The 27,625-nt window shown below is 45.8% G+C and overlaps 1 protein-coding gene and 1 long non-coding RNA gene across 3 annotated transcripts in view; one reads left to right on the top strand and one right to left on the bottom strand.

Annotated features, from left to right (window-relative positions):
• GARS1 (glycyl-tRNA synthetase 1) overlaps nt 1–15,599 on the bottom strand; it is a 29,116-nt gene extending 13,517 nt beyond the window's left edge. For both annotated transcript variants that reach the window (XM_062621352.1, XM_062621351.1), the window contains exons 1-8: nt 15,342–15,599; nt 11,472–11,573; nt 8,461–8,563; nt 7,247–7,388; nt 6,148–6,236; nt 4,252–4,328; nt 2,402–2,547; nt 1,273–1,422 (exon numbers count right to left, since the gene is read on the bottom strand). In XM_062621352.1, the coding sequence (XP_062477336.1) occupies nt 1,273–1,422; nt 2,402–2,547; nt 4,252–4,328; nt 6,148–6,236; nt 7,247–7,388; nt 8,461–8,563; nt 11,472–11,573; nt 15,342–15,518 (986 nt within the window). In that variant the 5' untranslated portion in view covers nt 15,519–15,599. The remainder of the gene's footprint in view (nt 1–1,272; nt 1,423–2,401; nt 2,548–4,251; nt 4,329–6,147; nt 6,237–7,246; nt 7,389–8,460; nt 8,564–11,471; nt 11,574–15,341) is intronic.
• Nucleotides 15,600–22,504: 6,905 nt separating this feature from the next.
• LOC134165028 (uncharacterized) lies at nt 22,505–27,191 on the top strand. The gene is made up of 2 exons (XR_009965334.1): nt 22,505–23,665; nt 27,005–27,191. It is a non-coding gene; the product is annotated as an uncharacterized LOC134165028 (long non-coding RNA).
• Nucleotides 27,192–27,625: the final 434 nt, after the last annotated feature.

Below are 27,625 nucleotides of genomic sequence, written 5' to 3' on the forward strand. Positions count from 1 at the left end.
TTCCAGAAGTTCTCTGGAATTTTTCCAGACTGCTGTGATGCCTGTATTAGAAGGATACATTTCCTACAGGGTTAATGGAGACTAATCCATTGATTAATTCAATAGCCTTAATGCATATCAGAGATGCCCAAAATAGCCCAGATGAGGTGATAATTTCTTGAAGACTACAGTGATTCAGCAATGGTGTACATTCTAGTTTAAGACTTGTCTTTAATATATCTATACTCATACATTGAATCTTGGCCTTCTTGTTTGAAATCACTTTACACTGAATTAGCTTGTTATCAAGAACCTTTAAAAAGCTCTAGGTAATCATTAATTTTAAATCATGGGCATCAGGATGTAATTTGCTATGATAGTATAATAACAGTCTCCAGTAAATGTGCCACAAGCATATCATTTATATCTGACTGCAAATGCATTTCAATGAGAAAAGTTCCCACTTCCAGATGTGCAAGAGAGAACAGGACTCTGGGAAAATTCCGGAGTTCCCTTAGGGCTAATGATGCCACGGCCTCCCAGTGACATTTATGGCACCATGTTAATCAACTACCAAGTTTACAGCACACACTGCTTGTGCGAACAGCAGAACCACACTTACTGTGCACAGGAGTTCTTGCTCCAAATCAGAGTGCTGTTCAGAACAGTTCAGTTAAAACACAGACATTTATCCTTAACCAGCTGCAATAATCACTTTTATCCTGAGATAGAAAGCTTCTAAGTCATTCTCAATAACCCTGAGCTTTCCTGCTTGACTGATCTTGGGGCACAAAGACATGTCAGGTCATCTCATCTCACAACTTGCTCTCTATATTAAGTTGCAGAACTGCAGAATCTGAAGAACTGAGACAAGGAAATACTGCTGAAAGGTCAATCATATTTTGAGTCCAGGTTTCAGTTTTAAAATAAATCACATGAATGTAATTCAATAAGCAAAGCTGCATGTCCTGTTGAAAACAGAGATATCCTTTAATATGATTCATTTAGATTATGATGGAAGCCCAATTTTGGTAGTAAAACTGAGTTTAATCTAGGTGGTTTTAACACAACAGCTATTTTGGAGACCCTACTTCTCAAGCTTACACAGAATTCTGTAGTTAAAACCTTAAGTATATGAGTTCACTTGTGAATCCCAAGAGTCACTAGACACATTTTCAGGAGCCTTTTGAGAGATGGCACCAAAGGGAAACATTCATGTACAAACACTGGAACAAAATGGAGGTGATACCTGCTCCCGGGTACCCTTCTGCTGAAAGAGGAAATTTGCAGTACCTCACTCTGATAAGGCCGGAGCGGGGTGATATTTCATTTCTGAAGGAGTTTCCAATCTGAGCAGCAGCAAAAGGCAGTTTGCCTTGGTTAAACTCCAGAAGACGTTTGAAGTTAAGGAATATTCCCTGTGCAGTTTCTGGCCTCAGATAGCTGAAAAGGAGATGGGGGAGATTTAAAAATCAGGAAGGTGAAAAGGTCGGGAAACAGTGAGAAAAACAAAATCACAGCTACTACAAAACTTGAAGATGGTACTTTCGCTTTCAAATCTTTTAACTCCAGACACAAAACAATGAAGTAATAGACTTCAGGGGGGAAATAAACAAGTATCAGCTGCAGCCTGAACACAGCATTCCATGGCTGCTCCCACAAGTAAACTGGATGACTTGGCTGCTGCTGAGATGCAAGCATGGAATGCAAAAAGGTGTCTGAATAAAATACAGTGACCTGTGACAAATGTGGATTTTGCAGGCAAACCACGACGGCAGCTCTGCTCTTAAACAAACTGTGAAATGGCTTTAGTGTAAGGCCCTTACAACCCTTACAGTGATTTAAGACTTTCACAGAGAATACTACCTACACAGACTATTTCATGTACTACACTGGAGATCACATACTACATGTATCTCAGATGCCATCGAAGAGCACACACAGGAATCAGATTCTTCACTCTTCAGGGGGGCTTCTAGTTTAGTTTCAAGACCCCAATTCAAGACAACAGCATCTACATTCTCACACCAACACTTAGTAAATTATGCTATCACTGGATCACACTGCTAGGTAACTTCATCCTGAAACAAGTACAATGAAGCAGGTTCCCTACAGCCATGAAGTCACTGACAATGGCAGACCCAGTGTTAACTGTCTCTATGGAAACTACTCCAGCCACCAAGGGCACAGCTGTTCTCTACACAGTCTGGCTGCTTCAAGTATTCTCACGATTCTGCAACAGCTCTTTGTTTTTCCTGCCTTTCACCAAGAGCACAGGAAATGCTAACCTGCCAGAGGACTGGGACTGAAAGGCAAGAAAGGCTACTCAAGAAGAAATTTCCTATTTCCGTCCTGCTGAGACTTCATTTTTATTCTAAGGGATCTATGAAAAAGGAAGGGTGTGAGCGGCATGAGTACCTACCCAGGCATGTTTCCTCCAGGCCCAATGGAGGTCTTGAACATCAGATTGAAAGAAACAGGAGGGGACAGGTCATTCCCAGTGATAGGTGATTTCACATTGTAGTTCACAAAGAGATCTGCAAGTTCTTGCTGGCCATAATTGTCCAACTAATATCAAGACACAGAATTATTTTAATTACTGGACAAGATAACAGAAATTAATTACATCCTCTTCCTCTTTTGCTTAACATGATCCACAGCTCTGAATCACCTGCCCAAAATATTCCCTTTTAACCTAAATTTTCAAGTTTGAACCAGTAATAGAAGAACACACTGCACACCTGTAAACCCATTTTAGTAACACAGGTCCACGACTCAGTCATACCACAGGAACTATGAAACCTAGATAGAAATGCAAGCAGCAAGCATAACAGTGGGAGTAAAGCAGAAGAAAAGTCATGGGGACTGCATCACCACCCACCAGTAGCTTCTTTTGAACAGTTTCAGCTAAAACATAGGGAGCACTGTGCTGGGAACAAAAAAAAAAAAAATAGAGCAGTAAAAGCAGAAAGCAGAAATTTCTGCAGGAATTTGGCTGCATTCATTTCTCTTTCAGCTGCTGCAAGAAATAAAATATTCAAGCTATGTTCTAGAGGTGGTCTGCATTTTAGTTGAATAGAGCAAATCTGCAGCACAGGACTTCTTAGTGAAAGATTTTTCCATTTGTTCTGAAAACAACTTGGTAATGACTTTGATGCTTTCACAAGCGGGATAATGTCAGCCCATCCCAGCAACCTACTTTCCCCTTTTTCTGGAAGACGGGAATCAAGCAGTAGTAGAATCACAGATCTAACTGCAACTTAACCACACAGCAGCCACGATTTCTGGCATTGTTCTATGCATTTAGGTACTAGCCTTTCACATAATATATTTAGATGTTGTTTCTAGACTTAAGTACCATAAAGGATCTATACTGAATAGTACAGCAATGATTTAACACTCAAAGTTAAACTGAATAAGCTATTTCTAGCACTAACTGTCATAATCTTTCATGTATCAGAGAAAACTCAAGACAGGAGACAAAAGCAGTTTATTAATAGAGAGAAACCCCTGAAGGATGGTCAAAGTTCAGTGTTGTAATGTGGAAAACCTAATGATAGCTATTCAGCAATAAGATACACTGAAAAATGTAAGTTGCTCTTTCTGGAAGGAAATACTCTGGAAGCATTTATCCTAGAAGTCATGACAACAAATATTAAAAACAAAGCAAGACCAAAAAAATAAAGGCAAATATCTGTACAGCTGCTCAGGAATGTCAGCCTGGAGCACCAGCTATTCTCATGGGTAAACACAGGAAAATCTGTGCGGGGTGCTCAAGACAGAGGGACAAATCTCAAGTGCTTCAAAGCCAAGACAACTTTAAAACACAGCAATTCACTGCTAAGCTGATTCAGAAGAACCCTGACAAAACTTCATATCCATCTCTCTTCCTTTGTATCATAATACTGCAGTGAGGGATTTACAAAGGTAAAGGAGGTACTCTGAAGAAACAGGCCTTTTGCCAGAGTGTGAATCTCCAAGGACAGAGGTTCGGCCCTACCAATCCAATATTCAAGAGACAAATATGATAGTGATAACTCTCCAGAACAGCAGAAGGAAGGACATGCGCTTACCCAGCAAGTTTACAGTATTTATTAATGAGCAAGTTTTCAGTATTTAGGAGCATGTACAGCCCAAAATGTCTTTCTGAGGTAAAGACTTCTGAGCACCTTCAGAGACACAGAAGGGACACTGCCTCTGAACTTGGCGTATTACACTTCCTCTGCTACACACACATTCCTGAAGCATTCACCTCCCCATGCAAGCACCTACCTGTGTTAGAACATTTTCCATTTCTGCCTTTTTCTCTGCTGTGCACTTCTTGTCAGACATAAGTTTTTGCAGGTGAGCTGCAAGCAAGAAACATATGTAGTGAGTTTATACTGCAACCCCACCACTGACCCCAATTGAAAGTTTGACAAATCAGGAAGATCTTCTAGTGTATGTCTACCAGCTGTCACTAGTGTCTAGTGTCTGTCAAGGTAATTTCACTCATGTCCTCAGGGCAAGGCTGATCAGCAGTTCACTGTACAGTGTGCCACAAGGAAAACAACAGGTCTTCATCTAGTTTCTTTCCAATACTCCTTCCTCTAAAGCCAAGCATTGTCTTTGTAGTCCCTTTCTCCTTCTTTTCTTCCTATACAGACTGGAAATTAAAAGCAACATCTGATCCTGAGCTAGCAAGTCTAAGTTTATCCAAATGCACTCAGAGGCACATACTGAGTTGCTACAGTAAGGTTAGACGGCATCCCACTTTAAAGCACAACATCCTTCGTGAGATACAAACGCCAAGACTTCCCACTCTCATTTGCAAAACACAGACTTTTTAGTGGCAGTAGCTGCAGGTGGCTGTTCACCAGTGATGGGCTGCAGATAAGACAGGGACAATCTTGTGTCTAATGATATTCAGTGTGCAAAGCAGGAAGAGGTTAGATGGGCTTCTGGGTTTTATTTTAATGAAGCAAAAAATTAAACTGAATATTATGAAAGCAGCTTTATGATAATATAGATTGTTCTACATACTTAAGTTCCAAGGAAAAGGCTAGGAAACTGGAGAGCACAACTCACTTAAACCTAGAACAGAACAATCTTTACAAAATGGAGCTGTACAGGAGAAAGTTTTCTAATAGGTTTCTTACTTAGAATCATAGAATAGTTAGGGTTGGAAAGGACCTTAAGATCATCTAGTTCCAAACCCCTGCCATGGGCATGGACACCTCACACTAAACCATGACATCCAAGGCTTCGTTCAACCTGGCCTTGAACACCAACAGGGATGGAGCATTCACAACCTCCCTGGGCAACCCATTCCAGTGCCTCACCACCCTTACACTACAGAATTTCTTCCTTATATCCAATCTAAACCCATTACCCCTTGTCCTATCACTACAGTCTCTAATGAAGAGTCCCTCTCCAGCATCCCTATAGGCCCCCTTCAGACACTGGAAGGCTGCTATGAGGTCTCCACGCAGCCTTCTCTTCTCCAGGCTGAACAGCCCCAACTTTCTCAGCCTGTCTTCATATGGGAGGTGCTCCAGTCCCCTTGATCATCCCTGTGGCCCTCCTCCGGACTTGTTCCAACAGTTCCATGTCCTTTTCTTCATGTGATTTTTGTTTAAAAAATTTTAATCAATAACCAGAAGGAAGTCTTAGGACTTTGCAAACCTAAGTAATGGCTGAAGTCTACTTAGTGTTCCCAAAAGCCAGCTGAATTCTAAGGTAAAAGAATGTCAGCAGCTGCCTTGTAATTAACTTCTGCATAGGGAAAGCATGCTCTGCCCCTTCACATCATCATTAAATCATTTATCAATTCGGAACAAAATGCAACTGAAACTCAAGAAAACCAAGACTAGAACATGGCACAGAACAAGAACCTTGTTATATAGGCAGTCCTCAGCTTAAACACAGTGATCTTTTATGGCCTGATAACACAGGATAAAAAGGGACCTATTTTCTAGAAATGCTGTACCTTGCTGAAGACATTACACAACATTTGGGTGGAACTGAGAACTTACGGGACCATTGGTACGGTATGATTAATGAACTACAAACACAAATATGAAAGACTGGCTACACCAATTGCCCTTTCTTGAGAAAGACACTCTTTTCCCATGTTTGTACCACTGCAAGAAATCCCCAAGCCCATCCAGCCTTGGAACAAAACCAAACCTTTTAAGAGATGATCAGCACGGAAACATTCCCCATTTTTCACATCTTTCACCATGAAGTCAGCAAACTTTTCTACATGGCCAGAAGTCCTAGAAAAGACAACACAAAAAAGGAGCATGAAAGCTGCCACTAGACATCCGTGGGTACTGTGTGATCCCCGTGGACAGACCATTATCAAAGAGAAGTCCTTCAATCTGCACACTCAAACTGCAGGCTTGCTCTATTAAGCAGTACCATCCCACAGAAAATCTGATCTGAGAGAGGTATCGATGTATCTAAAATCTTCAAATGTCTCATTAAGATGATTCTTAGTGCCTCTAGAAACTGAACTGTGATTGAAGCAAGACACAGATGCAGTTGTGAGGAGTAACCAGTAATTCAGGTGGACAGATTCCCACTATTTTACACTAGTGATCCATGAAAGCTGCCCATTATGCTGTGACCCATAGAAAGTAATGCAGTTGACTCAGCTCAGGCTCTCTGAAAGCTCCTGACATACTTAACAAACGTGTGGGTAGCATTAGCAGAGGCCCATGGAGGTGAGAGGGTTCAGAGTCTACCTGGTCAATAGTCCCTCTACCTGGTCTCCAGATAAAAGATGACTTAATCCCCAGAACTAGAAAGCATCGTATGGATTCAGAGCTCAATTAACACATTGCATATTGCCATCCCTCCACAAAGAAGGGAGGGATGGTCAAGCAACCTGGCCACCATCCGAAATTACAACCAAGGTGTCCCAGATTTAGGCAAGTCACCTAATCCTTTTGTCTTCTTGATCTTTCAGAAAGGGGCAATTATTTTAGGTAAGAAAAGAGGCAGTAATTCAATTAGGTAAGAAATGGCAATTTCTTACCTTATGGGACTACTAGGTGACATTAAGACATTAGACTTGCAGACACAAGTCCCACTGTCCTCCCTGATTTATGGAACAACAGCTTCGCACACTGATCTCTGCACTGCGATCTAATTATTTTGCACTGCAACAAGGCATGAAATTGGGTGACCCAGTCACAAAATCCCTGTGGGTATTTTACAGAAGACTGTAAAAATCAACTATGACCAGAAATTACATGCTGCAGAACAAAAGACTCATATTTACTTCAGAACCGGCTCTGGTGTGAGCATGGTACAGTCAATCTCCAGGATTTGCTCTTCCTGAATAAAGTGCTGTCTCCATGCTTGGATGATGTTATTCTTCAAAGCACACCCAACGGGCCCAAAGTCATACAAACCACTGACACCTGCAGAGAGAAAAAGGTAAAAAAAAAAATAAAAATGTGGTAGGTGCAAGATTGCATGAACCAATATTGTTTGGAGGAAATGTCCTCCCTTGTCAGCGTTTCCATCAGCAGCTTTAAGGCTGAGGTCATTTTCTGAGCATGAAGCATCAGCTTCCCTTAACTCATGACATAAAGGCTGTAAGTAAACTCTGTGAAGCACCTAGACAGACACTGCCTTATTGAGTAACCAGTACAGTTCAGCTGCAGAGCACACCGGGCATCAGATAGTGGTAGAAGCTGAAACTCTTAAATAACCGCAATAAACAACTCTAAAAGCCACAGTCCATCCACCAACGGATTCTGTTTTGTGGTGAGTTTTGTGGGACCAATCTATCTGAAGGAGGAATCTGAATAATAAAAAAAGACATGCGCCAAAGCAGTATGTTATTGTCAGAAATAACACATATCTGCCAATCACCAACTTAGGCACAAAGATGAAAAAAGAAGAAAAATCCAACAAAACCCAGATTTTTTATTCCAGCATCTTAGGTAAAAAAAGCAGTAACCACACAGGGATTGTGCTGCGCTCCTGAGATGCTCAAATCAGCTATGTAAGGAGGTTTAAGAGCCATGTGTGTTCACCTGCACCACAAAGTTCACTAAGGTAACAGGTTCTAAAGCTCACAGCAGTTTTGAGTATTACTGTGCCAAGAGAAATTCAGATAGAGATAGAATGGTCACAAGGATATAAGCTGATTACCCCCTTAAATGCCAAAACACTCTTCCCTTTTGCAAAGAAACCTTCTTCTGCATTGTAATGAATGGAACATGCATCCTGAAGTCCTCTCATTTATGTTCGGAAAGCAAAAGACAGAATTTGAACTCCCTCCCCACTGAAACACTTTAGGAAGGGAGAACTTTTGAAGGGCCTACAGACACAAGCAGGAAAGTTTGATGCCAACTTAAAAAAAAAAAACAAAACACTTTTATGTTGCATTAATGTAACACTGCAAGAGTACAGCGTTTCACACAGCTAGAAGGACAAGAACATTAGCCTGAAGGGATTAAAACGTAAATTTCTTCAAAGCCGTACCTCCATAAATAGAAAAGGCTTGATCATAGAAAAACCTCCTTTTCAGAGTGTCTTCCATTTTAACTCTGTCCACAATGTCATCTTTGGGCTGTAAGGCCAGCTCCTGTAATTGAAGCAAACTGAAAGCAGTTAATAGCTCCCAATTATGGCAGGAGCAGAAATCCTCTCTATTCACCACTATAAGTCAAAAGTCTGCAAAGACCATTCTGAAACAAAGGTATCCTGCCAACATGCTCATTTTTCCAAAGAGCATGAGATTCCAAAGCAGTAACACTGAGATTCAAGCACTCAATAATGAACATTATTGTCTGAATGCAGCATTTTAGACACTTGAGGTGGACTCATCTGCCCTAACTTTCAGATGACTAACCCTGAGCTAATTATCCTCAGCTTTTCTTACAATCATGGGAAAGAAATGCTAATTTCCAAAGCAATTTTTCTGACCTATTTCCCTCTCCTGACTATAAAAAGAGCTTAAAGTGACTAGACTACAAACACCTAACTCTTGGCATATATGAAGCTTTCAACAGTGTTACTTCCATGAAAGAATTTTGACAATGAAGATTATAAACATCATCCCTGAATTCTCCGAAGTTGTGTACTTAGTTATTTGTACAAATAATACCTATTCACGAAACGTAGGCTTTCACAAATATGGCCCCTGCACTCAGAAAATTCAGTCAGAGTGTCTAAATGCCCTGATCAGATTCTGTGAAAGTGTTTTACAGCAGACCCACTATTTTACCTGAAAAATTTTGATTTCTGCAACCAACTCCGTTAGTGAACTCAAGACACTTGAAAGCTTTTCTTCAAGAAATATGTTTTGATAATTAAAGCAGAGTTAGGCCAAGAAGTTCAGTAAATTAATTCAGATCTTTGTGGCTAATTGTATCATTTTGAAGAGTGTTTTGGTAACAAAAAGTATTGCACAACCAATAATTTCAAACTTCTTTTTAGCACCTGCAAAGACATATAAACATAGTCTAATTTTAAAAGCACTGAACCTCTGCTGCTCCCATAACCTAGCATAAGCCAAGGCATAACTGCACGAGAGACAGAAAGAGTCAAAGACAGCACACATGACAGCAAACACCAGAACAGTATTTTTAAAGCATGGAGATTGAATCTATTCGGCACGCTCTGCCTAAAAACACAGCACCACATTTCACAATGACCAGAGTCCATTAACAGAAATGATGGCTTTTGCCTAGAGATGGACCAAAGGAGAACAGTGACACAAGCCAATTCTGAACTGGCAAGGAGAAATGGCCAGCTGCACAGCAGTAAACTGGAAGAATTCTGTAGAGCCCCTCTTCTATTACCTAAAAGAGGATAGTTAACAAACTGGTGGAGAAGTCAAGAAACAGTCTCTTCCACCTGGCGTACATTCATTAACATAAATATATTAATAAATATAAGGCAGAAAAGTACCTGTGTTTGGCTTCAAGGAGGATAAAGACCTTGCATGGGAGAAGAATCATCTATTCATTTATGACACGGTTTGAGGACAAAAAGCTGAGGAATTTTAAACACTCAACTGCTCTGCCCTGTTTAAAGCTTCAAATTCAGAACCACTCTGCTATCTTTAGGTAGGAATCGCAGGACTTGAAAACTGTACCAGCAGCTGTTAAAACTAACGAGCATTCACACTGCTGCCTTCTGCAAACGTGCAAGTGACTGTGATGCATTGCTGGAAACACCATCACACCATCAAGACAGAAAGACTACACTGGAGCGCTGCATTCACAAGGGCAGATGCTGAGTTTGCAAGGTCATTCTTGTACAGACTGGGATACAGCCCACATGAATTGTGTAACTGGTAAGCATGTCTCTACTCTGAATCTTACAGGCACTCTTCCAACAGAAAAGTGGGACTCTCAGGGATACCATAGCTCCTAACCTGCCTGGCTACATGTCTCTACGTCAAGCTTCAAGGGCTATGAAACAGAATTGTGAAAACATTTTTACACTACTTACTCCAGGACAACCTGGCTATCAATACAGGGTTCATGCAATGGTTTCAAAGCACAGTTCTATGCTAAATACTAAGTAAAAATGACATCTTTTTACTTGGATTAAATGTATGCAAACAGGCAGCTATAACACCAGACCTGTCAGCGAATGCTAATTGTTTGCCTCGCTTGACTCTGTAGAATAAATAGGGTCAACAATTTGGGTATACTCATGTTCTCACAGTAAGTTAGTTGAAAGCAGAGGTGTATTTATTGATTTATTCATATATTTTTAAGACTAGGGCCAAATTACAATTTTTATATGGAATACAAATTATAAAGAACCTCACAGTTTAGTGGGTGAATCTGCACACCTGTTTTTATGCTTCAGGTATTTCTTTTTGTTATTTTAGCTTGAGAAGGGGAGGGAAGCTTGCAGAATACAGAGGTATATATTCACTTCCTTATTGATCTAGAAACAAAAACTTGGAATTCCATCATTCCATTTGCAGAAAGACTTTTCAGAGCCCAAACTGCCTTTAAAAAAAAGGGGCACAATTTCAATATATCCCTTTCTTTAAGGCTGAGAAAATCCACAGGCTACTTGAAACGTCTCCAAAACTTTGTGTAAACTGTAGCAAAGAAAATGGTTTCTAAGGAAATATATTCTATGCCACGCTGGGAATTTCAATGCTGCACAAAAGATCTGAAGATGAGACACACTACCATGAACAGCATGTCCTCTCACTGTACACAAAAAAAAAAAAATCTATACAGTAAACAAAGATCAGTGCCATATAGACTGAATTTCAACTTTGACTATGAACCACCTGAACCCATATTTATTTGTTCGCTCACTGCGATTTAATGCTAATAGACAGTAGCATAACAGATGAAATTGCCACTAGTTGGAAAATGCAAAATATTTCAGAAGTTATTCAAACAGTCCACCCTGCTGTGACTGTTTAGCCGAAATCAATACTATAAAAAAGCATGAAGTAGAGATTTCAAGGCTTTTCAGACAAATCTGTAGAACTCAAATTTAATTTCCAGACTCACCTTTGCTTCTAGGACCCTCTTCCGAGCTTTGAGCTCTGCTACAGCTTTGTCTATATCCACCTGGGGAGCTTTCTCTTCCTTCAGTTTCCGTACCAACTCTCCCTAGAAAAAAGAAGAAAAAGCATATGACATAGATTCTTTCTTTGAACACCACAGACAAGAGCTCTCCTCCTTTCAGCTCCTCCAGCAACCCAAAGGGAGGGTTTTGCCCTGCCTCCTCACACAGGTCTCAAGAGGCTGCTTCCATTGGTAGAAGTGAGAAACACGATTTTAGTGTTCGAACAAGACATCATTAGAGAAATTCAACCCCCACACACTATTGCTAAATCCCAGACCTGTTATTAAATCTTAGTGTGCAAATACACTCCTGTATGTAACACTTTGCATCAGATTTCTACACATCCTAGTTTTCCATCTTTGAGGATGCACTAAGTGGATTTCTCAGACAGTTAACACAGGCTTTGTGCTGCCCTTCTCAGTAATAAAGCTTGTCTTCTTTCAACCCCTTTTCTTCGAAGTTTATGACCATTTTAGACTTCTTTTTCTCTATCATATCCATTCAAAACTAGACAGCAAGTACAGTTTTTTAGAAGGAGGTCTCACAGAAGACAGACATTTTCAGCCTAAGTGAAAAAAGCATTGCATTATCTGTAAAAACATTAGCTCTTAAAACTCGTCCAGTAACGTTCAGGAAGAAGGGGCGGGGGGGGGGGGGGGAAATAAGATTAAAAAAAAAAACACAAAAAATCCCAAAGCGTAAATTTTTCAGAGTAGCAAAACTTTACAATGGGCTTGCATAGAGGTCTTAACCCGAGTCAAACCACCATCACCTTGTCATGTTTCCACAAAGGTCTCTTTGCCCTGTGGGAACAATTCTCCCCTTTCATGCCAGCAAGGTAATGCTCAACCCCTAAACATCCAATAGCATGCTCCTCTGAACATGATCCTCAGCAGCCATGCCCAGCTTGCTCTTGGGAGATAAATTAATTAAAAGTCTTCCTTTGAGTCCACTCTTCTTCAGTCAAACCCAAGGTCTATCTACAATTATTGAGAAGGACAAAGGAACTGACACAGGAAGAAAAGGCACAGAGATGTCAATGCCTTCTCAAGTGGTATATTCTAAGAAAGGGATGCTCCAAGTTCAGCATTTTTCTTTCATCCTATACTTGTCAACTAAACAAAAATGAAAAAAAAACAACAAAACAGAAAGAAAAAGGAAGAAAACCCCTCCCCCCAAACAATCCAAAGATATTGCAACATTTCCACTATACCAGCTTCTGCATAAATTCTGAGCTTTTCTGACATTAATATTACAGGCACTGAGAAACCAAAGAGAAGAGAATGCACAGACTGCCATTCAGTAATCAGATCAGAAGAGCTGAAAGAGCTTCAGAGACTAAGGAAATACAAAGCTAATTTTATTAATAAAAGGAGGAAGACACAAAAGACTGCATTAAAACAAACACACACAATGTAAAGAAAGAAAAATAAGAAACCTGTCAGGCTCCCTAACCCCGCTGGCTACAAGGATAAACCAAATCTGCTGTTTCCTTCCTGTTAACTAGTTATACCAAAATGTGAAACTTTCACTGTCAGGCTGAGGACTTCAACTGCCATTCCCGGGTAACGTGGCAGAGGGAGGGATCTGATCTATTTTTTTTTTCCTCTTTTAAAGTAGTAAGTCCAAATTGCCTTTGTTGAGTGAGGGGGTCAGCAGTGGAAAAACATCAAGGCAGTAAGCAGCAAAGCAGCAACTGCTGACTCAACAGAGCTAGCACCCTGCTCATTGCTGAGCATCTAAAAGCAGCGTGCAGCAACTCTTTGTCCTGATCTAGAAGAGTGCTCAGACATATGCAAGGAGAAAAAAAAAAATAAATCAGAACTGCAGCAAATAATGATGTTTACTGACAGGACTCAGTCTAATTAAAGCTACGGTCTTGAGCCCAACCCAGAGGAGGAGTGCACAGCAGCACTCGATGTGGCAAATTTTACTGCAGCTTTGTCCCATACACCAGTAAAGCAGAGAGAGGGATCCACCCCTGGATCACGGCAGCTTATTGCATCAGGCACTGCTGCAGGAAGATACGCTGCTCACTCCATAGGTTAAGAGTCCCTGAGGGTTAATTAAACATGCCTCTCCATGAGCTGATAGCCAGGGTCACCTGCATCATAAAGTATCAACTACCCCAATCTTCATTACTCCCTCCCTTTCCTCTTGTGCAAATATCTCAGTGAATTGCTGCTGTTAGCTGTAAGACACAATATCTGTGGTCCCAGCTATTCAAATTTACCCACAAACCTTTCTCTGCTACCTCACACTGCTCTTTCAATCCCAAAGGCAGCCTGAAAGAAGCAGTACATTGGTACTTTAAAGGCAAATGACAGCACCCAAGATACAGGATTTTAAAATAAATTAACTACTTCTAGAGATCATAATTTTATTTACAGGCCTTCTTGCCAAGGCATTATGCTGTACAATGATTCATAATAAAAACTCATTGAAGATCTGGTACAATTAGAGAGCCATAAATCTACTCATTTAATGCGAAAACATATGCACAAACCTATGAATACATGGGACACACGCAGCTATGTGTGAAGCTAAGCAGAAGACTACGGATTCAGCCACTTAAAGGAGGTATGTGGGGAACCCACACGCCCAGGTCTTACTGCTAAAGCAGGGAGGGGAACTCCCACATTCTGTAAGCAAGCTCCACTGCCATTAGCCCCACAGCATGGGTAATAAGATCGAGATCTGCTTAGGAAGTAAAGACAACCAAATCCTTCTCAGGTAAGAAGGAAGCTAAAGATAATAGCGAAGGAGATGGGAAAATAATGTTATGCAGCCCCAGCTAACAGGAGACAGGTACATACCTAGACAAGTAAGAATGATGAAATGGAAAATGTGCAAAGCAAATACTCATCCCTTACTGCATCAGGCAAGCATGCAGCTCTAAAGAATATCGTTTAGCTCCAAAACCCAGCAAAAACTCAGTCCTAAAGGGAAGTCACTGTGTGACCCTATAGGATAATAAACCCCATGCAGGCTGTTTTCTAAAGAAAACGTGAAGAGCCAGCTACGGGGTCCTAAGAGCATGGCAAAGTCAGCCCAAGCTCGGGCACAGAAGGAAGACGCATCAAGCCTGGGAGAGGAATGCCAGGTAGACTGACGCACGGATCCAGTTCTGCAGGACAGCTCTAACACCCTCCATCACCACGGGGAGGGGAAAGGGCAGTCCATGGGAAACCCACACACGCTCTCGTTGCCAGCCCACTTCCCCGTGACAGAGCAAGACCCACCCGAAGGGAGACACCTGCACCCCCGAGGGCCAGAAGGCACTGGCAGACCCACGGTGACCCCCCTACTCATGGCTAGAGCCCAGAGGGCACAGCAGTACCCCAGGGCGCGCAACTCGAGGGTCGAAAACCCGGCCCCGTGGGGCTGAGGGGCAACACCGCGTTCACTCCACACGGAGGGCAAACCCACCCTACGCAAGCCGGCATGGCTCTAGGGGGAGACGTTTCCCACAGACCCGAGCCGAGGCACCGGCCAGCCGCAGTGGGGCCGGAGCTCCAGGCGGATCTGTCACATACCCGGCCCCTCAGGGAGAACCAGGAACCCCCCTGCTTCAGGCAGGTCCTCCCGGGCGCGTATTCATTCATTGGGCGGGTGTCCACCCATCAGGCGGGTTCACCTGGGTGGGTGTCGCCACCTCAGGCAAGTCCCCCTGGGCGAGCGTCCCCCCCTCAGGCGGGTCCTCCCCGCCGGGTGCTCCGTGTCCAACCCCGGCAGCCGGCAGCCACCACCCGCCGCAGCGGGACTCCCCTCAGCCGCGTTCCCCCCAGGTCAGCGGGGCCAAGGCGGGTTACCTGGTGCCGCACCGCCTGCCGCAGGGGCGCGAGGAGCGCCTCGGCTTGCGGACCGTCCATGGGGGTCGCGGCCGGGGCGTGCCGAGAGCGAAGCGGGGCGGCGGCAGCGGGCGGGCAGGCGATGCGGCGCAGGAGGCGCAGCAGGGCGGGCAGGACGCTACGGGGCGGCAGCGGCATGGAGAGGCGCGGCACGCCGCCCTGCCCCCCGCCGCATGATGAAATCCCGCCCGGCGTAAAGCCGCCCCGCGCACGGCCGCCGCACTTTCAGCACAGCGAGCAGCAGCCGCCGGCGGCAGCAACACCCCGCCGCAGATTCGGCACGGCGCGGTGCGGCCGGCGGGCCGGCAGGGGGCGCGCGGGAATGCCCGCCCCGCGCACGCAGCGCTCCAGGCCCAGGCTGCTCATGCGCGGGAACAGCAGCCCCACACAACCCCCTCCGCGGCGTGTTGCGGGTGGGGGTACGGAGTCCGCGTGCTCCAGGTGGTACTGCTCCCTAGCGCCCCCTGCGGTGACACTTGGCCCTGGGGGGCACATACCCTGCCGTAGACCCCGCCACCATAAGCCCCACACTGATGCCTCTGCAGGGCCCCACCGCCTACCCAGGCCACCTCACCGACCCTGTGTACCCTTGTGCAGGAGCCGAGTCCCCAGCATGTGCCCCCGCTGCAGGGTAGGGAAGCACTGGGCACTGGGTGTTATTCTTTCAATCTGCTGCAGCAGTTGAGCTGCAAAGGCTTTGTAGGTTTTGGGCTTGGCTGTGTTTTGGTTTGCACTGATCCGTAGTCTTTCCATAGACAGGCAACACCCGCGGACTTGGTACTGGGCAGCAGGCAGGAGGCCAAGACCTGCTTTCCCCTGCAGGCATGAGTGTGGTGGGTCTTCATGGGTGGAAGGAAATCGTCATAGCAGAAAAGAGCCCCAGTGAGCACCAGTGCCACACAGAATCATAGAATGCTTTGGGTTGGAAAGGGCCTTAAGATACCCAGTTCCAACCCCCCTGCCATGGGCAGGGACATCTTTCACTAGACAAGGTTGTTCAAGGCTCCATCCAACATGGCCTTCAACACTGCCAGGGATGGTGCAGCAACAACTTCCTTGGACAACCTGTGCCAGTTCCTCACCACTCTCACAGTAAAGAACTTCTTCCTTATATCCAGCCTAAATGTCCCATTTTAGTTTGAACCCATTATGCTTTGTCCTATTGCTACAATCCCTAATGAAGAATCCCTCTCCAGCACCTCTATAGGCCCCCTTCAGATACTAGAAGGCTGCTATGAGGTCTCCACGCAGCCTTCTCTTCTCCAGGCTGAACAGCCCCAACTTCCTCAGCCTGTCTTCATACGGGAGGTGCTCCAGTCCCCTGATCATTCTCATGGCCCTCCTCTGGACTTGTTCCAACAGTTCCATGTCCTTTTTATGCTGAGGACACCAGAACTGTACACAATACTTCAAGTGGGATCTCACGAGAGCAGAGGGGCAGGATCACGTCCTTGGACCTCCTGGTCGCGCTGCTTTTGATGCAGCCCAGGATACAGTTGGCTTTCTGGGCTGCAAGCGCACAGTGCTGGCTCATGTTAAGTTTCTCATTGACCAACACCCCCAAGTCCTTCTTCTCAGGGCTGCTCTGAATCACTTCTCTGCCCAGTCTGTAACCGTGAACATGACAACACCCCATCCCTGGGAATTAAAGCCCTCCAAGAAGGAGAATCCAAACAATGGTTCCATAAAACAAAATTTAAGGCAAATTAAATAAAAAAAAAGAATTTTCCACACATGCTTACCCTGTTGCCCCTAACCTTCTCCTCATTTCCCTTTTGCCTGGGGCCAGGAGTGTCAGCGCTGATGCAATGTTTGCTAATTGGAGTATTCAGGCTGCTATTTTGTACCTGTCTGTTTATTTGAGAGACAGCCTCAACCTCGTAATGAACACAGCTGAATATTTATCTGCTTGTTCTGAATGGTATATTTGTATTTCAAATGCTTAACTGTTATTTTTATTTAGCTGCAAATTGCTGTTTTTATTTCACTGGCGTACCTACTTGGAAAGCGCTTTAGCATGAGGTTAATGCTGAGCTTTTCTCTAGTCCTGATTATTATTTTCTTTAATTAAACCAGTACCGACAAGAGCAAAAGGGCTCTGCAGCCTCCTTCTAGCTTGTCATGGCGATCTAAGATGTGAAGACACTAGAATCAGCCCAGAAAAAAAAATCACTCATGTGGACAAATTAGAGGGCAAACTTGCTGCGAACATGGAGGAAACATGGAAGGAAACGTGGGCAGGACCCAGGGAGATGGGAAACCCCAGTGACCAGGACCATCTCAGTTCTTCTGTGCTGAACCTGAAGAATCAGGTAGCAGCACATCTCAAAAATGCCTTTTTTAACCCCTCCTAGATTTCCTTCTATACTTGGTGGCCAAGCATACTTGGTCCCCAGGGCAGCACCTTGCTGCCGTGCATCAGGAGGATGGAGATGGGCCAAGCTAGTACTTTGAGCCTTTTTTCCTCAATAAAATGCCTTGCACCCTCTACTGATCCCAGCAACATCTCTCCTTGCAAATGAAACATGCCTGGCACTGGTTCCCAGCACTGTGGCTGGCTGGTACAGGACAGCCTCAACACAAAGGCCAAAAAGACATTCTCCCTGCCTGTTCATCTCGCTGGGACGGCAGCTCTTTCCCCAGAGGACTTTAAAAAGCATCTGGCTGAGAGCACCTATGGAACAAGACTGAGAGGTAAAACCTGTCCTTTTGAATAAATCCTTCATGACACATTTGACTGCCTGTGCTCTGGGCTTGCACAAGGATTGGTCTGTGCAGTCAACTTGAACTTTAAAAGTCACATTGTGTTGTTTTTTTAGATAAAGGAACAAAGCAATAAAATAAAAATGAGGGTGGACATATTTCCTGAGCAAGGTTAGAGGAGGGTGGATAGGGAGTGCAGTAGGGAATCCTGACTGCCTCTTTTGCCATGGTACTACTTGAGACTGATGGAACGATTTAGGGTCCTTGGTTCCAAGGCATACAGATGGATCCTTGCTAGGTTGAGCAGGAAGGGAAGAAAAATAGGCAATGTTCTGCACCAGACTATAGCTGCCAATGAGAGGCTGTGAGCAAACTGGGGCCCCAGAACTGGGGCATGCCCAGGGTTGGCTGAACCCCATCTCCAAGCTGATTTCAGTGTGTAGGGCTGAGTATTTCTGGGATTTATCAAGAAGCTACTATCAGGGCTAAAAATAAAGCTTTACATCAGTGTGGAGCTGCTTGGGCAGCCCTTGTGTATCCAGGGCTGACAGAGGGTCTGTGGACTGGGGCACAGGTCTATTAATCTACCAGTACCATCTCCCCCATCTGCCTGGGTCCTGGGGTGCCACCAAACTGCTCACACTCATTCCAGTGCAGAGGATCTGCTGCTGCAGAGAGCCTTGTACTTTGTGCTGGTTTGCAGGGAGGACCCAGCACTGCCTTCATTTTTAGCACCCTGGTAACCAGCAGCACTCCTGGGCACACTAGTGCCACTGGTTGACACCTCACAACTGCCCAGAGCCCAGCTTTTCCCCTCCTTTTAAATTGGATTCCAGCTCTGTGGCTCCTTGCATTTGATAAGCACCTTGAGAGGGCTTGTTTGAGGATGCCCATGTTGGGTCTGTGATGTGCAGCCCCTTCATGAGGACTCCCCACAGGTCTGTGGGGGAGGATGGGATCTTTGGCCTCTGAAAAGCCATCTCCATTTCGTTCCCTGGGTATAAGGCTGTGCTGTGGGGATGAATCCTAGAATGGTTTGGGTTGGAAGGAACCTCAAAGTTCATCTAGTTGCAGCTCTCTGGCATGGGCAGGGCACCTTCCACTAGACCAGGTTGCTCCAAGCCGTTTCCAACCTGGCCTTGAACACTGCCAAGGATGGGGCAGCCACAGCTTCTCTGGGCAACCTGTGGGCAACAGGAAAGAATTTCTCCTTAATATCTAAATCTCTCAGTTTAAAGCCATCCTCTCACCCTATCCCTAACTCTTTTCCAAGCTGAACAACCCCAGCTCTCTCAACCTGTCTTCATAGAACATGAAAAGTGACAGGTCAGCCTGTAACACAGGGGATCCCCCAGCACAAGGGGAGTTGGATTTATTGCATAAGGGAATTTGCAGGAAGAGGAAAAGGAAGGGTGGGGTGTGTTCAGGCATCCCCTCCTTCAGCTTGCAGACTCCTGGTGCAGAAACAGAGAGGTACAAGCACCCCCTCAAAGTTCTGCACTTTGTTATGGAGATATGAGGCCACCAAAGGGAGAACAAAAATGTGGTTGTGTCTTCCTGCTCCCCCTCTCCGTGTCCCCATCGGAGACAGCAGCAGCGTCGGAGCAGCGAGGCCCCAAAATGGGAGGCAGAAGGGACGCTGTGGGAGATGGAAAGGGATGGAGAGGAGGGGGGAGCCCTGCTCCGGCCACGGGGACTTGTTTTAACGGAGGGAAAGGAGGAAAAAATCCCTCGCACGGGTGTAGCGAGGCAGAAAGGAGCCGTGCAAGAGGGTGGGGAGCTCGTCAGTCTGCAAAACCATTTCTGCTCCACCGCACTTACGTCTCGGTGTACTTTCCTGGCAGATGCACAAGACCCCGCTGGCACAAGCCTCTCCGAGCCCCCGCGGAACACAACCCGCTCCCCCTGCGTGAGGAGGGACGGGGGCTTGTGCTCGGGCTCGGAGTGCCTCTCTCGGTGCCGCTAGATGGCAGGCGGCCTCTCCCTCCGCTGTTCCCGGCCCCGCAGCAGTTCCCGGCCCCGACGCGGGGCCTCCCGGCTTTCTAGCATTCCCGCTGGGTTTTGGGGAGGTGCAGCGTGGGCCAGAGTTTCCGTGTCGGGATGCTTTGCAAAACCGAGGGGCACCCCGACCCAATCAAAAGGGGCTTTCGCAATGCGGAACGACGGCGGAGACGGCCCTGCGAGGTTCCGACGCCTCTGGGCTGCCTTTCCCTGAGACAGAATCCTAAAACCCTCCCTTTCGCTTCCCTCCCGCCCCCGCTTTTGGTTTCTTTCTGGGGTTTTGTTTGTTTGTTGGGTTTTTTCTTTCTTTTTTTTTCTTTCCCTCTCCGAAAGGCTGCCTGCTTTTCCCCAGCTAATTTCAAGCATCAAGGTAGCAAAATCAGGCAGATGCATCCCTCTGAACACAAGCTGAGCCTTAGCGATGTGCAGACAAGTTTCAAGATGATTTCCAAGCACCGGCGGATTTTTATGCTGGCAGTAAACTAAGCAGAGCCTGAGGCGGGCACATAAATGGCTTAACCTGACATTCCTCTATAGGGTTGCATTTGTTTAGCCTTCAGAATAGGGTGGCTGCATCCAGCCTGCTTCTAGGTTCCAGCTCCCAGCTCCTGCTTTCCCCCAAGCTGTGCTAGGGGGAGAACTAGCAGGGGCACATCCAACACCATGGCACACAGTATGCGAATAACCCTGGGGTAAAACTGTTCCCAGGCCCCGTTTTCATCTCTGAGCTGCAACAACCATCTCTGCTGCTTTTGGTGCATCCCTGCTCCTATGAACCATTCAAAGTTGTGAGGGAATTTCAAGACGGGAAAGCATGAGGGGAGTTCGAGAGGGGCAGTCGTGAGGAGTGTTCATGGGGGCAGTAGTGAGGGGAGTTCAAGAGAGGCAGCCGAAAGAGGAGGTCATGAGGAGCAGTCGTGAGGGGAGTTCATGAGGGGCAGTCTTGAGGTGAGCTCATGGGAGCAGTCATGAGGGGAGTTCATGAGGGGCAGTAATGAGGGGAGTTAATGAGGTTCAGTGGTGAGGAGAGTTCATGAGGGGCAGTCTTGAGGGGAGTTTATGGGGGCAGTTGAGAGGGGAGTTCATGATGGGCAGTCGAGAGATGAGCTCAAGAGGGGGGTTCAAGAGGGGCAGTTGAGAGAGGAGCTCCTGAGGGCAGTCTTGATGTGAGCTCATGGGTGCAGTCATGATGTGAGCTCATGGGAGCAGTCATGAGGGGAGTTCATGAGGGGCAGTCATGAGCTGAGTTCATGGGGGCAGTCGTGAAATGAGGTCATGGGGGCAGTTGAGAGGGGAGTTCATGAGGGGCAATCTTGAGGTGACCTCATGGGGGCAGTCAAGAGAGGAGTTCATGAGGGGCAGTTGTGAGGGGGGTTCATGAGGGAAGTCGTGAGGGGAGTTCATGGGGGCAGTCATGAGGGGAGATCAAGAGGGGCAGTCGAGAGAGGAGTTCATGAGGGGCAGTAGAGAGGGGAGTTCATGCAGGGCAGTCGTGAGGGGAGTTCATTAGGGGCAGTTGAGAGAGGATTTCCTGAGTGGCAATCAAGAGGAGAGTTCATGAGGGGCAGTCAAGAGGGGAGTTCATGAAGGGCAGTAATGAGGGGAGTTCATGATGGGCAGTCGAGAGATGAGCTCATGGGGGCAGTCATGAGGGGGGATCAAGAGGGGCATTTGAGAGAGGAGTTCATGAGTGGCAGTCTTTATGTGAGCTTATGGGTGCAGTTGAGGGGAGTTCATGAGGGGCAGTCAAGAGAGGAGTTCATGAGGGGCATTCGAGAGGGAGTTCATGAGGTAAGTCGTGAGGGGAATTCATGAGGGGTGGTTGAGAGGGGAGTTCATCATGGGCAGTTGTGAGGGGAGTTCAAGAGGGGCACTCTTGATGTGAGCTCATAGGGGCAGTCGTGAGGGGAGCTGATGAGTGGCAGTTGATAGGGGAGTTCATGAGGGACCTTAATGAGGGGAAATCCTGAGTGGCAGTCGTGAATGTAGTTCAGGCGGGGCAGTCATGAGTTCAAGAGGGGCAGTCGAGAGGGGAGTTCATGAGTGGCAGTCGTGAGGGGAGTTCAAGAGGGGCAGTCATGTATGTAGTTTAAGAGGGGCAGTTGTGAGGAGAGTTCATGAGGGGCAGTCGAGAGGGGAGTTCATGGGGGCAGTTATGAGTGAGTTCATGGGGCAGTCGTGAGGGGAGTTCATGGGGCCATTCGTGAGGGCAGTTCAAGAGGGGGATTCATGAGGGGAGTTCATGAGGTGAGTTTATGGGGGCAGTCATGAGGTGAACTCCTTGGGGGCAGTCGTTAGGGGAGTTCATGGAGGCAGTCGTGAGCGGGGAGAAGAAGCCATGAGAGGTTGAAGTAAGTTGGTGAGGGGAGAGGAGGGTGACCATGAGAGATTAGGGTAAATCATGAGGGGACATTGTGAAGGGAGAGGAGGGTGGCCATGAGGGGTGAGAGTAAATCATGATGAGACGTTGTGAGAGGAGAGCAGGGGTGATCATGAGTTGTGTGAGGGGAGCTCATGAAAGGAGAGCAGGGGCAGCCATGGACTGTGACTGGTGGCCATGATGGGAGACCTTGAGGGGAGATATTGAGGGGAGATGAGGGGTGGCTGTGAGGGGTAGGGGTGGCAGCTATACAGAGTAGGCTTCTATGGCAGGTAGATGAGGAGTGACTGTGAGTGGAGATCATGAGTGGCAGTCCTGAGGGGAAATGTTGAGGGGATATCAGTTTGCCCTTAGTGACATGGTTTAGTGGTGGGCTTGGCAGCACTGGGGTAATGATTGGACTCAGTCTTAGAGGTCTTTTCCAACCTAGCTGATCCTATGATTCTGTGATGCTGCTCTGCTGACTACAGGGAAGGATGCTCTGAGGTTGCATCTGCATTGTGGGGCTTCCATGTGCTTTGTTTTCTCACCCCTATTCTGGATACAAAGGATCAAGCTACCTGATTGGGGGGTGGACACGGACACATTGGATGTTTCTGAAACTCACCCCCTCCTGGGACAGGGCTTTTTTTAGACTGAACTAGGAAGCGCAAACCTCACCCTTAGCTTCCTCAAGGGTTTGGTTCTTCCTAGAGTTTTCTCCTTGCTGGAAATTTCTTTTTTGCACCTCTGGCCCTGATCCAGACACATGCTTAAGCACACACTTAGCTTCAGACCCTAGCCCCCTGCACTCCCACAAGTGACTTCTTGGATGAGTCTGTGTGTCCCTTCCTGCCTTGGGAAAGCTCATGCCTCTCTATGCTCCTGCTATGAGATGACGCCACCATGGCAAGGGGGTTGGAACTAGATGATCTTGAGGTCCTTTCCAACCGAAACCATTCTATGATTCTATGATGCGTCTCCTTTTCTCGCCACTAGCAGCAGGAGGCAGGAGCATCACCTTCTTTTGCTATGCATCTGCCACAAAACTAGCCCCATACCTATGCAGGGAGAGAGTTATCAAATCTCTGGTGAGGGCATGTGAATGCTGCACCTGAAGATCTGGTGTCCCCAAGAACTGAACACCTGCAGCTCTGAGAGCTAATGTCTATGGGCCAGCCCATCCTCATCCTGCCTGCTCTTCTCACCAGGGCATGACAAGGTAATGCTTAAATTGCCAGTAGTGCCTGTGACTATTTGATGCTGGCTGAGATGGCCAACCAAAATCCCAGCTGTTCTCACCAGCAAGGACTCAAAAACTTGCCTCCATGTCAATGATGTGCCCCAACACCCATTCTGCAGGGACTGGGACCACAAGTTCATTTTGGCACAGGCCACCAAAAACAGTCTGATCCATTTGGTCACATGAATCCAACAGCTTGGATCCAGGTAGTCTCCCAGTTTTGGCTGTGCAAGAGCTCTGATAGAAATTCAGGTTGGTTTCCCTACCCTTCCACTTCTGTGAATTTAAATTCTGTAAACCCTAATGCAAGGAACTGAAATGCATATTGATTAATGGCCTTTTATGGATGCCTTGTAGAGCATATAAAAAATTATTTAAAACTTGCATTCTAGTATTAACGACTCTTGTCCCTGGCACTTTGCAGTGATTCAGTCTTGACTTTTAATTGAAATGCTTTAGTTAATATGAATTCCTTCAGCCAGAGAAGATGAAGTGCCCCTTCAAGTGTGTGCCGCAGAGGAGCTTTTGACTTCAAGGTTCCCAAACTGAAGCAGCTGTGACATTCCTGAAGAGGAGCCTCTGTCCTTCAAGTGGGTGCATGTGGGTTGTGCTCCGAGGAGCCATTTCTTTGGACTTCCCCTCTGTGTGCTGCTGATTTGATCACAGGGGGCTGCAGGACAAGTATTTCACTGCTCTGGCACTCAAGGCAATCACGTGGTAAATATTAATAACGTCCTTCAACAGGGCAGTAACTGCGCTCATGGTGCAGCACTCAGAAAATGGTGGCACCTCAGGTGATGCTATTATATCCGACTTCTGACAGCACCAGTGCATATATATGAGACAAAATTACTGTTACCAGGTTGAATACCTCATGCCTCCTTACTCATTTTCTTCTGTCTCTACATCTGATCCCAGGAGGCTTGTTCCTAGCCTTGAAGCTCAGGTCTGAAAGGGCACCTTGACTTGAAAACATTCCCTGGAGAGGATGTGGCATTTTGTAGGAGCAGAAAGAGATGGGAGCTTGGAGCTGCCAAGATGAATATGGCCCAGCTTGGTGGAGACAGCAGTTTTATTTAATATTTGCTAGCTCCATGGTGGCCAATGTGAGAGACAGGGTTCTGCCTTGTGGTTTGGTGAAGAAGACCAAGATCTTGCATGTTACGGAGACTTATTTCAGTGTTACCCTCCTGCTTTGTGACTTGAGCCTTCAACATGGCATGGGAGAGGATTTGTCTTTGTATTCTCTTTGCCTCCAAGGGAAGACAAGCCCACAAATAAGCACAGGGCCCCAGATGGGTGATGCAATGCCGGATCCAGTGCTCAACCCACCTAGGCCAATGCCTATATGGAAAGCTTGAGTCCCAGCAGTCCTCACTCCCACTGTTTTGTGAACTGAGAGACAACTGCATCTGTGAATCCGCCCTTCTGAGCTTTTAAAGGAAATCAGGATTTTCCATCCAGTCTCTGATAGGACAGGATGTTGAACAACAATCAGTGCCTCAAGCCAGGGGGGAATAGGGATTTCCAGGTGGCATGGTGTTGGCACAGGATAAGAGAATCCCCATGTGTTAAAGTGGACCTGTGACTGTGAGAGCTAGAGATGAGTAAGTGGTCTTGACCTATTATGGTTCAGGTTTAAAAAAGCGTTACTACATCTGCTGATTGCATGCTAAATGACCATTTGATTTTTTATGACTACATATAAAACGTGACCCAGCAGGTATCTGAAGTGCTTCTCACCACCACGAGTGGCTTTCCTATAGGTCTTATCAAAGCCACCAGTAACTGGATACTTCCTCTAAGACTAGTTGTCCATCCAGGTCATCATACATACAGTAAGCAGCGCTTTATGTGTAGATCCTGAGAGGAGTCACAATCACCAGCATAATTCAGGTGGTGAGTAACCATTAACCAACAGAAGGATTTAAAAAGGAAGTATTTTGCCAGATGCTGCAATTACATTTTTCCTTAAATATTAGTTTTGTTCCTTCTCTGCTTTTAGTTTCTTGATGACTTATCTTTATGGTAACATACCCATCATGAAGAAAGCCCCTCAGCTTGTCAATCAGAAATTAATTTCTTGATGACAGCTGGGATGAGCACCCAGCTTTTCTGTCTTGCTCCTCACAGGGACTCTCCCGTGGCAATGCAAGCCCACTGCTCTGTGAGTGGACTCAACCTGGTCCCGTAGAGAAGCTCCTCACAGGGCAGCATGGAACCCCCAAATTTGAAGATAAGCTCCAAGTCGCTTTAGGATCCATCTGCTAGAAATTCTAAGCAGTGGGTTTTTTCATATCCAAAGAAGGTCCATGTGTTCCTTCCTCCCAGGTGGTAAAAATACCACTCTATATCCAATTGTGCCATTGTGGCATTTTAGGGGTCAACTGAGTCAGACTGTGTTTCCAAGGCTTTTTGTTGTTGAGGTTGTTGATTTTACTTTGGGAGTCAGACAGGAATGGGCTTGACTCTCTAGGTCAAATGCTTAGCTGGAAACCATGGGGTTCGTTAGACAGCAAAGCAGTTCTTTGCCCCTGTGAAGTAAAAGAGTTAAAAATCATGAGCTAAATCTCCAAAACCCAAGCTGAGACATCCTTTAGATCCAATGTCATTGTACTTGCCTAATTCATTTTTTTTTAACCAACTCTGAGAGCTATAAACTCTAAGAGTAGGCAAAAGTGCATTCACACGTCTTGGCTATCTTAAGGAGTGTGTGTGGTGGTGTAGTTTGGGTGTACGAAGAGTACCTTGCCAAAGACTGTCCAGACTTTCCAAATTGCGGTGCTTTGTGCACATGGGTAGATCTGAACGTAGCCCTCATGAGTCTGTCAAATAACTAACCACATCCTACACTGCTTACAGATGACAACAACATTACTGTGGGGCTTTCAGCAAGCAGTAAGTTATGATTAGAAATGATGGGGGTTTATAATAAATAAATGGAGCATTCAGATGGAAAAGTTTGAGCTACTCCTCTAATCATGCCCTAGAGTGGCTGTGTGCTTAGGGAAGCCCTCCCCTCACTGTTGTACCATCGCACTGTGCATCATCTTTCAAAGTCACTTCAAAATGCAGTAGGTTCAGTTTGCTTTTGCTTGGAATCAGAGTTTCGCTGTTCAAGGAGAAAGCAAGACTCTGACACCACCACCACTTCTTTTTTTTCCTTGTTTTTTTTTTGAAGGTAGTGTTCAGAGTTGCTTTTCTGTGCACAAAATGAGGACGCTGGCAGTAGCTATCTGGAGTTTGTTCACACTAAAATCAGAGAGAAATGTCCTAACAGCATAGTCCATAATTCATGACTGTTGATTCCTCTCCTAGGCTACAGTGACATCAGTAAGTAACAAAAGACTGGATCCTCTCAAAGAATTCGAGGAGGAGATATTAGAGGTATTGGGCAAATGCTCTCCAAAGGACATGGAAACTGTAGCAGCCTGCCATCCCCCTGCAAGAAAAATGGAGTGAAAGCACATGAGATTTAAGTAATAAAAAATGTGAGTTTAATGCAGATTTGTATTTATATATTGCAGCATCTGGAGTTTCCAGTGAGTGTGACCACATCCTCTTAGAGTTGAGCAAGCCTTTACAAGTGAACCACAAGGAAACACATAAATTATTTGCTTAGGGAGAAAGAAAAGCTTTTGTTTTCTGTTATTTTACAGAATGCCCTTCTGACACAACCCTGTTTCTTCTGGGACCTGTGCTATGCAAGCACATTGTTGTTGTCCCAAAGGACATATCCCATCTCCCATCTTTAAGACACATTCCACTCTCCTGACTTTAAGACAAGGTAATAATATTTTCCTGACAACCAGAATAGAGAGGAAAGCTTAATAAATAATTGTGTTATTGTATTGCTAGAGCATCTGAATAGTGTGGCAGAACTGGATATCACCTGCTTTTTTCCTTTCAAGCTAGGGACATACCATGTCTGGGCAGCTT

The sequence above is a fragment of the Pezoporus occidentalis genome, unplaced genomic scaffold (genome assembly GCF_034315485.1).
Source record: "Pezoporus occidentalis ecotype Australia unplaced genomic scaffold, CSIRO_AGI_Poc_V1 ctg23, whole genome shotgun sequence".
Taxonomy (NCBI): domain Eukaryota; kingdom Metazoa; phylum Chordata; class Aves; order Psittaciformes; family Psittacidae; genus Pezoporus; species Pezoporus occidentalis.